The sequence below is a fragment of the Mustela lutreola genome, chromosome 8 (assembly GCF_030435805.1).
Source record: "Mustela lutreola isolate mMusLut2 chromosome 8, mMusLut2.pri, whole genome shotgun sequence".
Classification (NCBI taxonomy): domain Eukaryota; kingdom Metazoa; phylum Chordata; class Mammalia; order Carnivora; family Mustelidae; genus Mustela; species Mustela lutreola.
The window spans coordinates 105,591,472-105,604,802 of record NC_081297.1 but is presented as its reverse complement, the minus strand read 5'-3'; the positions used below and the strand labels follow the sequence as shown (position 1 = coordinate 105,604,802).

The following is a 13,331-nucleotide window of genomic DNA, read 5'->3' as shown; positions in this document are numbered from 1 at the left end:
AGGGTCCTGGGATTGAGTCCCGCATCGGGCTCTCTGCTCAGCAGGGAGCCTGCTTCCTCCTCTCTCTCTGCCTGCCTCTCTGCCTACTTGTGTTCTGTCAAATAAATAAAAATAAAAAAAATCTTTAAAAAAAAAAAAAAAAAAAAAAAAAAAACAAGCCTTCTTGTTGATTCTAATACCTGGTAAAGTTTGAGAATCAACAAACTAGAATAACTACTGTTAAGGCAGAAGAGTACCTGCCATATTTGAGGAATAACAGGCCTTGTCCCTAAAGAAAAGAGAGTGGGGGTGCTGAGTAGTGGAAGACAAGAAGTCAGAGATGATGGGTTGGGTAGATCACGTAGAGCTTCATAAGAACTTGGTTTTTTATTCCAAATGAAATGTGAACTACTGCAGGATCTTGAGCAAAAGAACTGGTATAATTAATTTATATTCTCAAAGGACCATTCAGGCCACAATGTTGAGAATATTCTCTAGGGAGTAGACATATCTACTATATTTAGTGATGTTCTTCTTGATAAATTTGAAATTTGGGGGTTTCGATAATACCATACACATCTAGAATTTCTTACAACCTTCTGATTTTCCCCTTTTTTTTTTTTTTTGAAGTTTTCCTTTGTATTTGCTCAACTGTCGAATGCCCTCTGTTCCATTCTCCAAGGGTGTTCTTCATTACATGGTTTTTAACTACCACCTGTGTCCTGATGATTGTCTTTAGCTCAGTTTAGAATTCTGGATAATAATTTTAAAAATACAGCATGACTGCAAAAACCAATTTTGATCTTGGAAGTATTGAGTCAGAATTGAAATAACTATATTGTAGAGACCCATAACAGTGGTAGGACAGTGTCTAACTACAAGTTTGGTGAATTAAACAATTACCTGCTTTTATAGACTTTGTGTAAAGTTAGATTTATAGTCTGAAATTTATGGTTTATACTTGTTTTTTAAGGTAGATTTGTGCTCATAAGGTGCTGCCAACTTAATGTAAATTTTGTTATTGAAATAATTACTTTTAATTCTTAGTCCTTTTATCAAAGTACAGTTTTAACTTTTTTAATATTTTGAATCATTTTGCCTGATAACTTTAGAAATGAGGCTGATATGAAAAGTCAGATTGGTCAGATTTTCATTCTAATAGAATTCTTTCCTTCTTAGTGATTCTGAAAACGAGAGACTTCTTAAAATAATTACTACTAAATATCATACAGCATTTTATTTTAAATTGATGATAGCTGTTTTCTGGAGTATTGAAAGTATGCTGTTTTATTTTAAAGGATTAGAAGATAAAGAACAAAATATAACAAGAAGAATTAGTGCCTCAGACATTCTATCTGAAAAGGTAAGATTCTGCTTTCTGGAATTGGGTATCTCTGTAAGACTGATTCTTATATTGCTTTACTCTGTTCTTTTGAAAGAAGGTTCTGTCTTGCTTTCTACTCATTTCTTTTATGTCATTTCTTTCATCATTACATCCATTTGGACATAAATCTTTTTTTTTTTTTTTTTTTAAGATTTTATTTATTTATTTGACAGAGAGAAATCACAAGTAGTCGGAGAGGCAGGCAGAGAGAGAGAGAGAGGAGGAAGCAGAGCATAGAGCCCGATGCGGGACTCGATCCCAGGACCCTGAGATCATGACCTGAGCCAAAGGCAGTGGCTTAACCCACTGAGCCACCCAGGCGCCCTGGACATAAATCTTAAAGATAAAATTTGGAGAGATGTCCTTCAGTATCTTTGTCTGGGTTCAGTTAAATTGAATTTAATTGAAGTGTTTTTTATATTATATCCATAGATGATCTTTTTTGTTAGTTTTTTGAAACTTTTAATTTTCACCCAGAGAGTTTGTTTTCCTGCTTTTGGGGGATTATCCTGTATGGGAAATCTTTGGAGTTAGACCTTCACCTGCTCTTCGGTTCTAGCTCCTCTTAATAGCTGAGTGTTCTTTGCCACTTTGCCAGCTCTTTGCCTTTGCTTGCCTTGATTTCCTTTTCTACAGAATGAGTGTGGTATCATCTGTTCTCTGGATTGTGGCCAGGTTGAGCAGAATAAAGTACAGAGGCACCTGGCACTGTGTTTGACATGTAGTAGGTCTCAATAGCCCAAGCCTTTTCTTTGTTGAATTAGAGATCTGAAATACCTTCAGTTCCTTCTTTTAAGATTTCAGTTAGTTTTTATGAGTAAATTAAAATGAAGCAAAGAGCCTAGAAGCTTTAGAAAAGAGATGATCCTGAATTTAAGATTGATAATACAACATATACCCATGTACACACAAACACACACACACACATGCATATGTGTCTGCATGTATATATATTTTTTAATGTCCTTAAAATAACTTCATAAATTAGGGAGACATTATTTGGTTTACAAATGAGGGAAGATTTATATGGATAGGTTAAGTGAGTTACCTGAAGTTATGTAGGACTTAAATGTTAGAGCTAGGAGTTAAATGGGGTTCAGTAATCTTGCTGATCAGGTAGCAGCTTTAAGTAGGATATAGTTGTATGACTGAACGAGTAACTTCTTTCTTTTATTCCAAAAGGAGTGGTTGCAAAAAGTAATCAAAGACTTTTAAGTCTCCATGGAACAGTGATGATCTAGCTTTATTTTAAATGCTTTCGATCAGCACTATCCTATAGAATTTTCTACAATAATGGAAATATTCTTTATTTGCACTTTTCAATATGGTAGCTATTAACCACATGTGGCTTTTAAGCACTTGAAATGTGATTAGTGTGGCTGAGGAACTAAATTTCTTATTCAATTTTAGCTAATTTAAATTTAAATAGCCACATGGGGCTCATTGCCACCATACTGGATAGCACAGTTCTAGAACTACAGGACCAAGTAGTAGAATTTGGTATGTTTAAGTGACTTAGAGTTAAAAAAAGATAATTTTTTTCAACTCCTTTGTTACATATATTTCCCAACAGTGGAAAGGGTACTTATAGCCTGGTTTGGATAAACTGAAATACTGAAATATGTGGTGGCAATTCAGTTAGGCATTTATAATAGTTCATAGTAGAGTGAAACCAGTAGGAAGTACCCACTGTTTTCTTTATGGTTAAGGTATCTTAAGAAGTTAAGTAATTTAATTGGATATTAGACAAATGTGATTATAATTCATGTGTAAGCAAAGATTATTAGGTAAGTGAGCCTTGATCTTTTTGAGTCTTAGTTTCTTAGTCTCTTCTGATTCCCTCCTTTTTTATACATATGCATAAAAGAAAAACAGTTTTGCATTTAATTTCAAAGGATGGGGAAGCCAGAGGACTCCCAAATATGTCTGTCCCCACTATATCCATGTACTTCAATTAAAAATCTGTGCTTAGGGGCTCCTGGGTGGCTCAGTGTGTTAAGCGTGTGCCTTCAGCTTCAGCTCAGGTCAAGGTCTCAGGTTCCTAGGAACGAGTCCCACATCCCCGCCTCAGGCTCTCTGCTCTGCAGGGAGCCTGCTTCCCCCTCTCCCTCTCCTTGTCTCTCTGCCTACTTGTGAGGTGTCTCTCTCTCTCTCTGTCAGATAAATAAAATCTTCAAAAAAATTATCTGTGCTTAGTTTACCTGACATTTTCAATTATATTTTAGCTAAAATGTAGAGAATAGATTTTAAAAATTACCTTAAAAAAAGGTAGGGTGAAAAAAATGTAAGATATTTCAGTTGGAAAAAAGCTTCCAAACATTTGTCCTTAACCTGTTTTCCTGTTTTAGCTTCCCTGTAGGAAAGTCTTGGGAGTTCAAAATAGTTTTAGAACATATATTGTTTAAAAGTAAGTAAATCTAAAGAATTATAAAATACATATTTTGTTAAAAAGTTTGCAAATTTCAATCTTGACATTCAGTGTACCTGTTCTCTGTATTACTTGTAAAACAATAAATCACATGTTTATGGAACCACTTCATTCTTCATTCTTGACCTCTTCTGGGTGGATTTCTTTTTGCATTTGCTGTAATCAGATTTTTACTTTCTTGCTTGGGAGGCTCAGTTAAATGCTGATCTCTGACACTTAACTTCCCTTTTGCATCATACTATTCCAACAGTTGTATTCATCCCCTCTAACTCTTTTACATATACACACACCCTCCACAGGTTGATCTGTCTGTATTATAGGGATTGGAGGTGTAGGGCTGTGGTAAATAGTGCAGTTTCCTTATTTTACTTATATTGCTGTTAAGTATTTGCTTTACAACTAAATTCTGATCCTTGGAAAGGTTTGACTTGGTGAGATGTTTAAAGTCAAATAATAAAACTAAACTAAAAAATTACAACTATTTCTTTTTTCAAAGAAACTTGGTGAAGATGAAGAGGAACTGTCAGAACTACAACTTCGTCTTTTGGCTCTTCAGTCAGCCAGTAAAAAATGGCAACAAAAAGAACAGCAGGTGATGAAGGAAAGCAAAGAAAAGTTGACTAAGACGAAAACTGTACAGCAAAAAGTTAAAACCAGTACGAAAACACATTCAGCCAAAAAAGTTAGCACTACAGGTGATCATTTCTGTCAAATTCTTTTGATTTCATATATCAATACAGTTTTGATTTTAATTCAGAAAGTTTGGAGTTTGGGAATTCTAGGGCCCCGAATGGGGGACAGTCCTATATAAACAGAACTTGGAGGAGCATTTGTATATTTGATTTAATGACAATGAAAATAAATTATAAAGCTCTTCTTTTCTTTTATCTAGAAAGTTCTAATAGATACCAATGTTTCTGTATTTTTATTTAAAGCTAAACAAGCATTAAGGAAGCAGCAAACAAAAGCATGGAAGAAACTACAACAACAAAAAGAACAGGAAAGACAGAAAGAAGAGGATCAGCGGAAACAAGCTGAAGAAGAAGAGAGAAGGAAAAGAGAAGAAGAAATCAGAAAAATTCGAGATCTCTCAAATCAGGAAGAGCAGTACAATCGATTCATGAAATTGGTTGGTGGGAAGAGGAGATCAAGAAGTAAGGTAAAGAGTGTAAAAATATAAAGTCAAAACATTATTCAAATTTTAGTGTCCTTATTATCTTCATAAATACAGTCAACTAAGAAAAAGTGTAGAGTTTTTGTGTTCAATAGAACTTGTTAACAACTTTTGGGGGAAAGAGGGAGGTTTGATTATAATTAAGAATGAGTTTTCTGGGGCGCCTGGGTGGCTCAGTGGGTTAAAGCCTCTGCCTTCGGCTCAGGTCATGATCCCAGGGTCCTGGGATCGAGCCCCACATCGGGTTCTCTGCTCAGTGGAGAGCCTGCTTCCTCCTCTCTCTCTGCCTGCCTCTCTGCCTACTTGTGATCTCTGTCTGTCAAATAAATAAATTAAAAAAAAAAAAAAAAAGAATGAGTTTTCTATTGTTGTAGATACAAGAAATAGAAGAAATGAAAAATAAAAAGTATGGTTAGCGAAGTCTCCTTATGGCTTTTTCATCTTTCTCTTTAGATGAAAGTAGGATTACTGGGGCGCCTGGGTGGCTTAGTCATTAAGTGGCTGCCTTTGGCACGGGTTGTGATCTCAGGGTTCTGGGATCGAGCCCTGCATCAGGATCCCTGCTTGGCCTGCTTCTCCCTGCTTGGCCCTGCTTCTCCCTCTCCCACTCCCCTGGCTTGTGTTTCCTCTCTTGCTGTGTCTCTCTGTCAAATAAATAAATAAAATCTTTAAAAAAAAAATAGGATTACTAAATTGTAGTGAGGACTTATCTGGAAAATGGCCATACCCTAAGTATAGGGGCAGAATTTCTTTTTTTTCTTTTTTTTTTTAGCATTTATTTAGTATTGTAGAATTAAAAGTGTGTCACGACTAATTGGTATGGACTATTTTAAAGAAAGTTAAGTCATCATAGCATTAGTGCTTGTGCTTATTTTAGTTACTTATTTAGCATTTGTAAACTTTTACTAAGTAGTGTCATTGATAATGATTGTCATTGTTTATTATGGTTGGTGTCAGGCAGTAAACTGGAGATTTAATAATTAATCTTGTGATATATTATCAGTGACAAATTTCAGGATTTTGAGATTTGAAATTTTATGCTTGTGAATGAACTGTTGAAGAAGAGAGGGATATTAAAGAATAAGAGCTCTTTAATTTTAAGGAGTTAGAAATTAGGTTTGCTTAAGCAAGCAATTTATAATACTTGGAACTTCTAAAGAGTACTTTGTTAGAATCTTTTTAAAGAGAAAAGTATGTATTTGCACATTACTCTTAACAATCTGGATAAGTTTTGTTAGCTATAAACTGTCTCTGAATGAAATGTAAGAAATACAAAAAGAAAACTACACACAGACACATCACCTAAGAGTTTCTAGTTTTCAGCTGTCATCAGTGTATTCCTAACTAAGATGTTAATGTATTTTTTTCAAAGTACTTTAAAATATAGGGTTTTCTAAAAAAGATTTTTATTCATTAGAGAGAGAGAGAGAGAAAGTAAGGGAAAGGGACAGAGAATCTGAAGCAGACTCTGCACTGAGTACAGAGCCCAGTGCAGCGCTTGATCCCACAATCATGAGATCATGACCTGAAACCAAGAGTCACATGCTCAATCAACGGGGCTACCACGGAGCCTCTAAAATATAGTCTTGAAGGCAGAAAACTTGAATTTATTCATCCAGTTTCTCATACAGAGAGGCTCTAAGTGTTCAGGAACTTGGTGTCATCTTATTTTATAGAGGAATATGATTTTTGATGCTGTTACCTAGAGGATAACTGTCCATTGTTTTGTAATTTCTAGCCTAAGAATAGACTAAGACAGAAAATGATTTGAAACTGAAAAATATCTTGTGTTATTAGTCTTCAGATCCTGACCTAAGACGATCCTTAGATAAGCAACCTACTGATAGTGGAGGTGGCATTTATCAGTACGATAACTATGAAGAAGTTGCTATGGATACAGACAGTGAAACCAATTCTCCAGGTATGAGCCCAAATTGGAAACATTCACATATTCACAAGTTTTCATAAATGGACAATGATCATAAAGCTACCCAAAAGCTTGAAAGAAATGTGTAATGAAAGTGATGTTAGTTGGTGAATTGGGTAACCGTAGACATTTAGTGGAGATACTTTGAAAGCAAACTTCAAATATATAATATTAACCTTTCTTTCAGGTGTTTCTTTCTAGATAGCATTTAAATAAAAAGGCAGTGTTTAAAGTCTGCTATTAACTGTTTGTTCTTAAAAATGAAGATTGTGGGAAAGATGAGAACACTGCTTTTAAATAAAAAAAAATTTTTTTTCGTCTCAAGTTATCTTTATATCATAGACAATTTCTGCTTTAGTGGAAAAAAAATCTTCCGTGTTCTTGGGTTCCTTTCTCCTTCCAGTGATGTTACTTTGTAGGAATTTGGAAATGGTAAGTGGTACTACTAGTGGCATCTCGGTAGGGGCTGGTTAGAACTGCTCAGAGCAATGTTCAGTTAGATTGCATATTGTAGGATGTGATTCTTCTTGAGGGCTGGAGACTTGCTTTAGTTGCTATTCAGGGGTGATTCTGTGGGAGACCTATTTTCTCACTAATTAAAACATGTAAAACAAGCAGATAACTGAATGCAGTTGGCATTCTAGGAACTGGAACACTTACTTGAAAGATCATATCATCAGTGTTTTGCTCCCTGTGGTCATATTGTTAGAACAAAACAAAATGAGAATCTTACTTTAGTGTGTCTAGACAGAAACAGAAAAATCTATATGATTTGGGTTATGTTTACCAAAAGTGTTTATTTTTTGGTTACTCTTTAGGCTTATGTTTGTTTCATATTATGTTTTGTTTCAGAATATTATGTTTCGATTTCAGAATTTAACTCTCTTTGGTCAGTATTAAGTTTTCTTGCTTCCAGGTTCTTCAAGATATTTCATTGTATTCCCAAGTATTAACAATATTATTAATACTTTGTTTCTATAAAATAATTTTACATACTATGCTTTCAAAAACTTTTGTAAAAAATTAGTAGAGAATGTACTCTTTACTCACCTTTGTCAAATTATAGCTTTTTGCTATATTCACTACCGGTATTTATTTTTAAGAAGTAAAATGTTCTAAAGGCCAATTGAATTTTCAACTAGTATCATACAGGCACAAGTTAACCATATAAATCATGTGGGTAATGACCATATTGACTTGTGAGACAGCTAGGATAAAGAAGCATTAGTTTTTTTACCTGAGGATTATAGTTACTGGGTAGCAAGAGTAGTTTTCAATCTGCCCTATTTCACTGACTTAAGAAACACTGAAGGTAAAATGCATGATTATTTTTATCTGCTACCAGGGAAGAGAAAAATGCTAACAGTTTCATTGAGAGGCATTGATTCTAACTATTTCAGAATTATTAAATGTGACAGAGTGTACATTTAATTGATAAATACAGCAGGAAGCAGTTCTTTTCATTCCTGCAATTTGCTTTCTATACAACTTAAGTAGTTCATTTTTTCATTCCACATAAAGGGAGGAATGGAATTACCACATTAGTGGTTTGTTTTTTGTTTGTCCTTTGGTTAGAACACTTCAGCAAATTCAGGAATTTTTTGTTTTATTATTCCTTTAAAAATAGTTTGTAAAAAAGAAAAAAAAAGTATTTTTCTTGTGTTTCTTGTTCTCTTTCCTGAAGATGAGTGGAAGTGGAACAAAATGTTTTAAGGCACTAATTGTCAACTTAAGTTGGAAGGCTGGCTTTCTGATGACAAGGGACACTATTGAATGGGTAGGGAGGTCTCATGGAGGTTAAAGATACTAATTTGCACTCTGTTTAGATAGATGTATTTGTATTTCTTCAGGCATATCATAATCTTAATTTATTCCTTTCAAAGTATATTTGTTTGTAAACTCCTAACATTTTTTACAGCCCCTTCACCGGTGCAGCCACCATTCTTCTCTGAATGTTCCCTGGGATATTTTTCTCCAGCACCGTCTATTTCTTTGCCTCCACCACCTCAGGTTTCTGTAAGTGTGAATTGATGTGATTTTTAAGAAAATTATTCTGTTGTTTTGTGTCTTTTCTAACTTGTTTTGAAAAACTGGTATGTAACTAAAAGTAGTTAATATTTAAAGAGAGCTTAAAGTAGAATTGTTTACCAAAATTTAGTAGCTCTGAAACCTATAGAATAAATAGTTAATTAAATATTGGCAGGCTGTCCATTTGGAGATTTTTTTCATAGCTAATTTTTAATCTTATGTGTACTTCCTTTCAGTACTTAGCATGTTTCCATTTTACTTCTCAGCTGGTAGCTATTCCAAAAACTTACTCTAAAGCAGAATAAGATTATCTGCTGTTTTGCATTATCTTCTTTGGCATTTGGGCTTAAGTGCATTAGGATACTTTCAGAAATGAATTCTTTTCCTTTTTCCTCTTTTGATGAGTACAGTTATTTTTAATTTGAAATTTCATCTAAAGAATGTTACGTTGTATGTAGAAGTTAGTTTCTTTTTCCCCCAGCTTCTTTTTAAGAGTACAGCAGGCCCTCATTTAAAAAAGAAAGAAAGAAAAAAGTAAGTGGGAGAATCATAAAGTAAAAGTTTTGAGGTTATTTCTAGTTGGAAAGAACCTACAGACCAAGTCGGATCTCTCAGTAGGTTAATGGGTTCTTTGTCATTTCACAGTTCCTAGGTGGACATCTGGTGTCCTCCTTGGAAGCTTAAGGTGAGGGGAATCTGAGAGCACAGAATGAAAAAAAACTTTTTTTTCCCCTTCTTGCTTGAAATGTTTCCTTTTGGGAAATGGAAAATAGATGAACTAAATGCCGAGAGAAATTCTGGCAGTTCTTTGGAACAAAAATATATCTGAACTCCGATATTTGTATAAATTTAGTTTTCTTCATAAGTACTTTCTAAGAAACCATTACTCAAACATCTAAGAGATTCTTTTGGATAGTTCTTGAGATACTCTGGACTCTTTCCAGAATTCCTTTGGTGCCTAATTTTTTTTTTTTTTTAACTTAAATATCTATCATATGTTTTGGTTTTCAGTATCCTCACTTGTTTTCAGGTAATTATCTAGAGAAGAGACCCTGTAAACTTTGATTTCTGTCGTTTGGAAAGCTGAGTGAAAATAAGAAGGGGAATGGAGAAGTTTGTATAATTACCCTGAAGTTCATAAATTAGATGTTTCAAAAAAATTTTTTTTTTTACTTGCAAAAATTACACTTTTTATGGTTGAATATTGAATTTGGTTTAGTTTTAAGATCTACTAAGTGACACTTAGTTCACTTATGCTTACAATTAAAGTAGTAACCTAAAGTTTATCTTTTTTAAATTTAATGTTGCTCCAGAGATAAATATTTGAAATTTATAAAATGTGGCTGTAATTGCTATTTTTTTCTCTTTTAAAAAAACTAGTCTATGCCACCTTTGAGCCAGCCTTATGTGGAAGGCTTGTGTGTTTCTCTTGAACCTCTACCTCCTCTACCACCTTTACCACCTCTCCCGCCTGAAGATCCAGAACAGCCTCCAAAACCACCTTTTGCAGATGAGGAAGAGGAGGAAGAAATGCTGCTTAGAGAAGAGCTCCTTAAGTCTCTTGCAAATAAAAGAGCTTTTAAGCCAGAGGTAATTTAGGTGCCTGAACCTCTAGGTGGTGCACTTGAACCTAGTTTTAGCTTTGCTTTTCTCTGGGTTTCATTGGGCCTTTCAGAGTAATGATAAGTCTGAAGCTGATTTACTCAGGACATTTCAAGATGACAGAAATTTCTTTATTTAGTAATGTTTCATATTTCTTTTTTCCTCATTTAGGAAACATCCAGTAACAGTGACCCACCTTCACCTCCAGTTCTGAACAATTCACAGCCTGTGCCAAGAAGCAATCTATCGATAGTCAGTATTAATACAGTATCTCAGCCTAGAATACAGAATCCAAAGTTTCACAGAGGACCTCGTCTTCCACGAACTGTGATCTCGGTAAAAAAAAGCAACATAATTAATTCTGTTAAACAGTTTGTGAGAAATTTTTATGAAATTTTGCTGCTGTCTTATACCCTAACTCCTAGTTCATTTGAATATGTTACATATATTCATATATAAGTAAAAACAATTTTTATTTATTAATAGTGAAATGGCAGCTTTGCGCAGTGGCAGTATCATAGCCAATGAGGTTTATCCGAGGCGCGATTATTGCTAATTGAAAACTATTAATAGTGAAATGGGAGCAGTTTCTTTGCTTGAAAACTATTAGAGTTAGCGATAATGTTTTGGAGAAGCATTTTCTTTTTGCCTTTTTTTTTTTTTCATTTTTTTCTATATAAATTAAACCACTCAGATTTTCTTTGTTCTAGAGTTACTTTTAGTTTTTATTTCTTTCACCTTTGTTTATGTTTGCTAGTATTTTTTTCAATTATTGCTTATATTGTAATGGCAGGATTTATTTACGATGTTTACTGATGTCCATTAAAGAAATTGAAATGACAGTTTCTTTTTACCTTGTTTTTCAATGGTTTTGAAATAAAATAATTGGAGCCAAAGCCAAGTTGAAATCTTGCCTCAGTTAGGTAAACCAGTTTTGGCCACTTACCCTCTCTATATAACCACAAAAGCCCCAAAAAAGTTTTGTCAGTAACTATATAGAATTATTAATTTTTTGTTTGGTTGGTAAGATAGCTAACTTAGGTGGCATTATGGTTCTTTATAGAAAGTTGGAGAAAATAGGGTGCCTGGATGGCTAGTTGGTTAGGCATCCGATTCTTAGTTTCAGCTCAGGTTGTAATCTCAAGGTTGTGGGGTAGAGCGCCTGCTTAAGATTCTTTCTCTGTCTCCCTCTGCCCCCCCTCCCCCGCCCCAGAGTAATTAAAGAAAAAAAAGAAAGTTGGGGAAAATAAAACTTAATGGAAAGGTGATCATAGGAATTTCTAGAAATATAGAAAATATAGAGTATTTTATGTGGTGGGTAAATAACTTGTATTGGTGAAGTGTGACTAAGTTAGATATTCAGCATAACCATAAGAAACCATAGACTGTCTCTACTTGGAGTCCATTATTTTTAGGAATTGAAATTCAAGAGATTAAATGACTTGTCCAATGCAACACATCTAGTTGGGGGTAGAACCAAGAAAAAATAGTTACTTTTGTCATCAGAAGAAACAAATATATTATTTTTGCAGCTTCCAAAGCATAAGTCAGTAGTTGTAACACTGAATGATTCAGATGACAGTGAGTCTGATGGAGAGGCTTCCAAGTCAACAAATAGTGTTTTTGGTGGATTGGAGTCCATGATTAAAGAAGCAAGACGAACTGCTGAGGTCAGTGCAATAATGAAAGATTAAAAGGTGATTTATTGATAGTCATTAAAGGTTTCTTTTCCTCCCCCAAAAATTAGACCTTAGAGGTCTAGATTTTTAATATATTGAATTGTGGAAATATTTTAAGTATTTGTGTTATTTAGGAATTTACAGAGTGAAGAATATGCAAATTTAATTAGATTTAACTATCAAAAATCCGTTTTTGTTTTTTTTTTTCCAACTGACTAGTCCCTTTTTCAAACTAGTAAAAATTGAGTGGATAATTGTCCTCTGTACTAAAGAAATGTATTGCTTTGAAAATTGTATCACATTACCAGAAAACAGTTTTTATTAAACATAAAATCTAAATATAACTTTTACCCCTATTTTTACTATATGTATGTAGGTTACATATGATTTAGTTCAATTATTTTAAAACTGTAAATTTAGTGGATCATACAGTTAAGTTGTTGCTAACAGGCTGCATTGTTTTAAGAAAAGAAATAGAAAATAATTATGAAGTTATTCAGTTATTTCTAACTACATAAATGTGCACCGGGTTGTATTGTGAAGTATAAATCTCAGTGGTTTTTTTGGAAGCTGTTGATCTGGTTGACTTTAACTATTTTCTAGCAAGCTTCAAAACCGAAAGTACCTCCAAAATCTGAAAAAGAAAATGATCCCATGCGAACACCTGAAGCTTTGCCTGAAGAAAAGAAGATTGAATATAGATTGTTAAAGGAAGAGATTGCCAAGTGAGTAGCATTTTTTGTAATTAGCTTTAAAGGTATGTGCTATTTCAGTACTTAACTTAGTCTTTATACAGTTTATTGACATTGGGAGATGAGTGGTGCTGGTTTTATCCAAGATCCAGACTTAATGTTTTTATAACTCACAGAAGGGGGAGCCAGATAATCATTTATAGACTTGAATACAGTGGTGCACTGAGATATAAACAGCTTAGAGAAGAGATGAAAGCTGTTATAAAAGAGAACTACACTAAGTCATTTTTACACTTTAAATATATCATTTTGTCAGTTATACCTCAGTAAAGCTGAAAAAATACTTAGTAGAATCAGCAGTATTCTTTTTTTAAATTAAAGTGTAGTTGACACATAATGTTGCACGAGTTTTAGGTGTACAAACATAGTGATTTGACA

The 13,331-nt window shown here is 33.9% G+C and overlaps 1 protein-coding gene and 1 pseudogene across 1 annotated transcript in view; both read left to right on the top strand.

The window, feature by feature from the left end:
- ZFC3H1 (zinc finger C3H1-type containing) overlaps positions 1-13,331 on the top strand; it is a 54,290-nt gene that overhangs the window by 13,245 nt on the left and 27,714 nt on the right. Inside the window, exons 3-11 of the mRNA XM_059186330.1 lie at positions 1,278-1,342; positions 4,288-4,486; positions 4,727-4,950; positions 6,763-6,886; positions 8,811-8,908; positions 10,301-10,510; positions 10,694-10,858; positions 12,055-12,192; positions 12,805-12,926. Of these exons, the coding sequence (XP_059042313.1) occupies positions 1,278-1,342; positions 4,288-4,486; positions 4,727-4,950; positions 6,763-6,886; positions 8,811-8,908; positions 10,301-10,510; positions 10,694-10,858; positions 12,055-12,192; positions 12,805-12,926 (1,345 nt within the window). The remainder of the gene's footprint in view (positions 1-1,277; positions 1,343-4,287; positions 4,487-4,726; positions 4,951-6,762; positions 6,887-8,810; positions 8,909-10,300; positions 10,511-10,693; positions 10,859-12,054; positions 12,193-12,804; positions 12,927-13,331) is intronic.
- On the top strand, positions 11,018-11,166 carry LOC131839938 (U4 spliceosomal RNA; annotated as a pseudogene).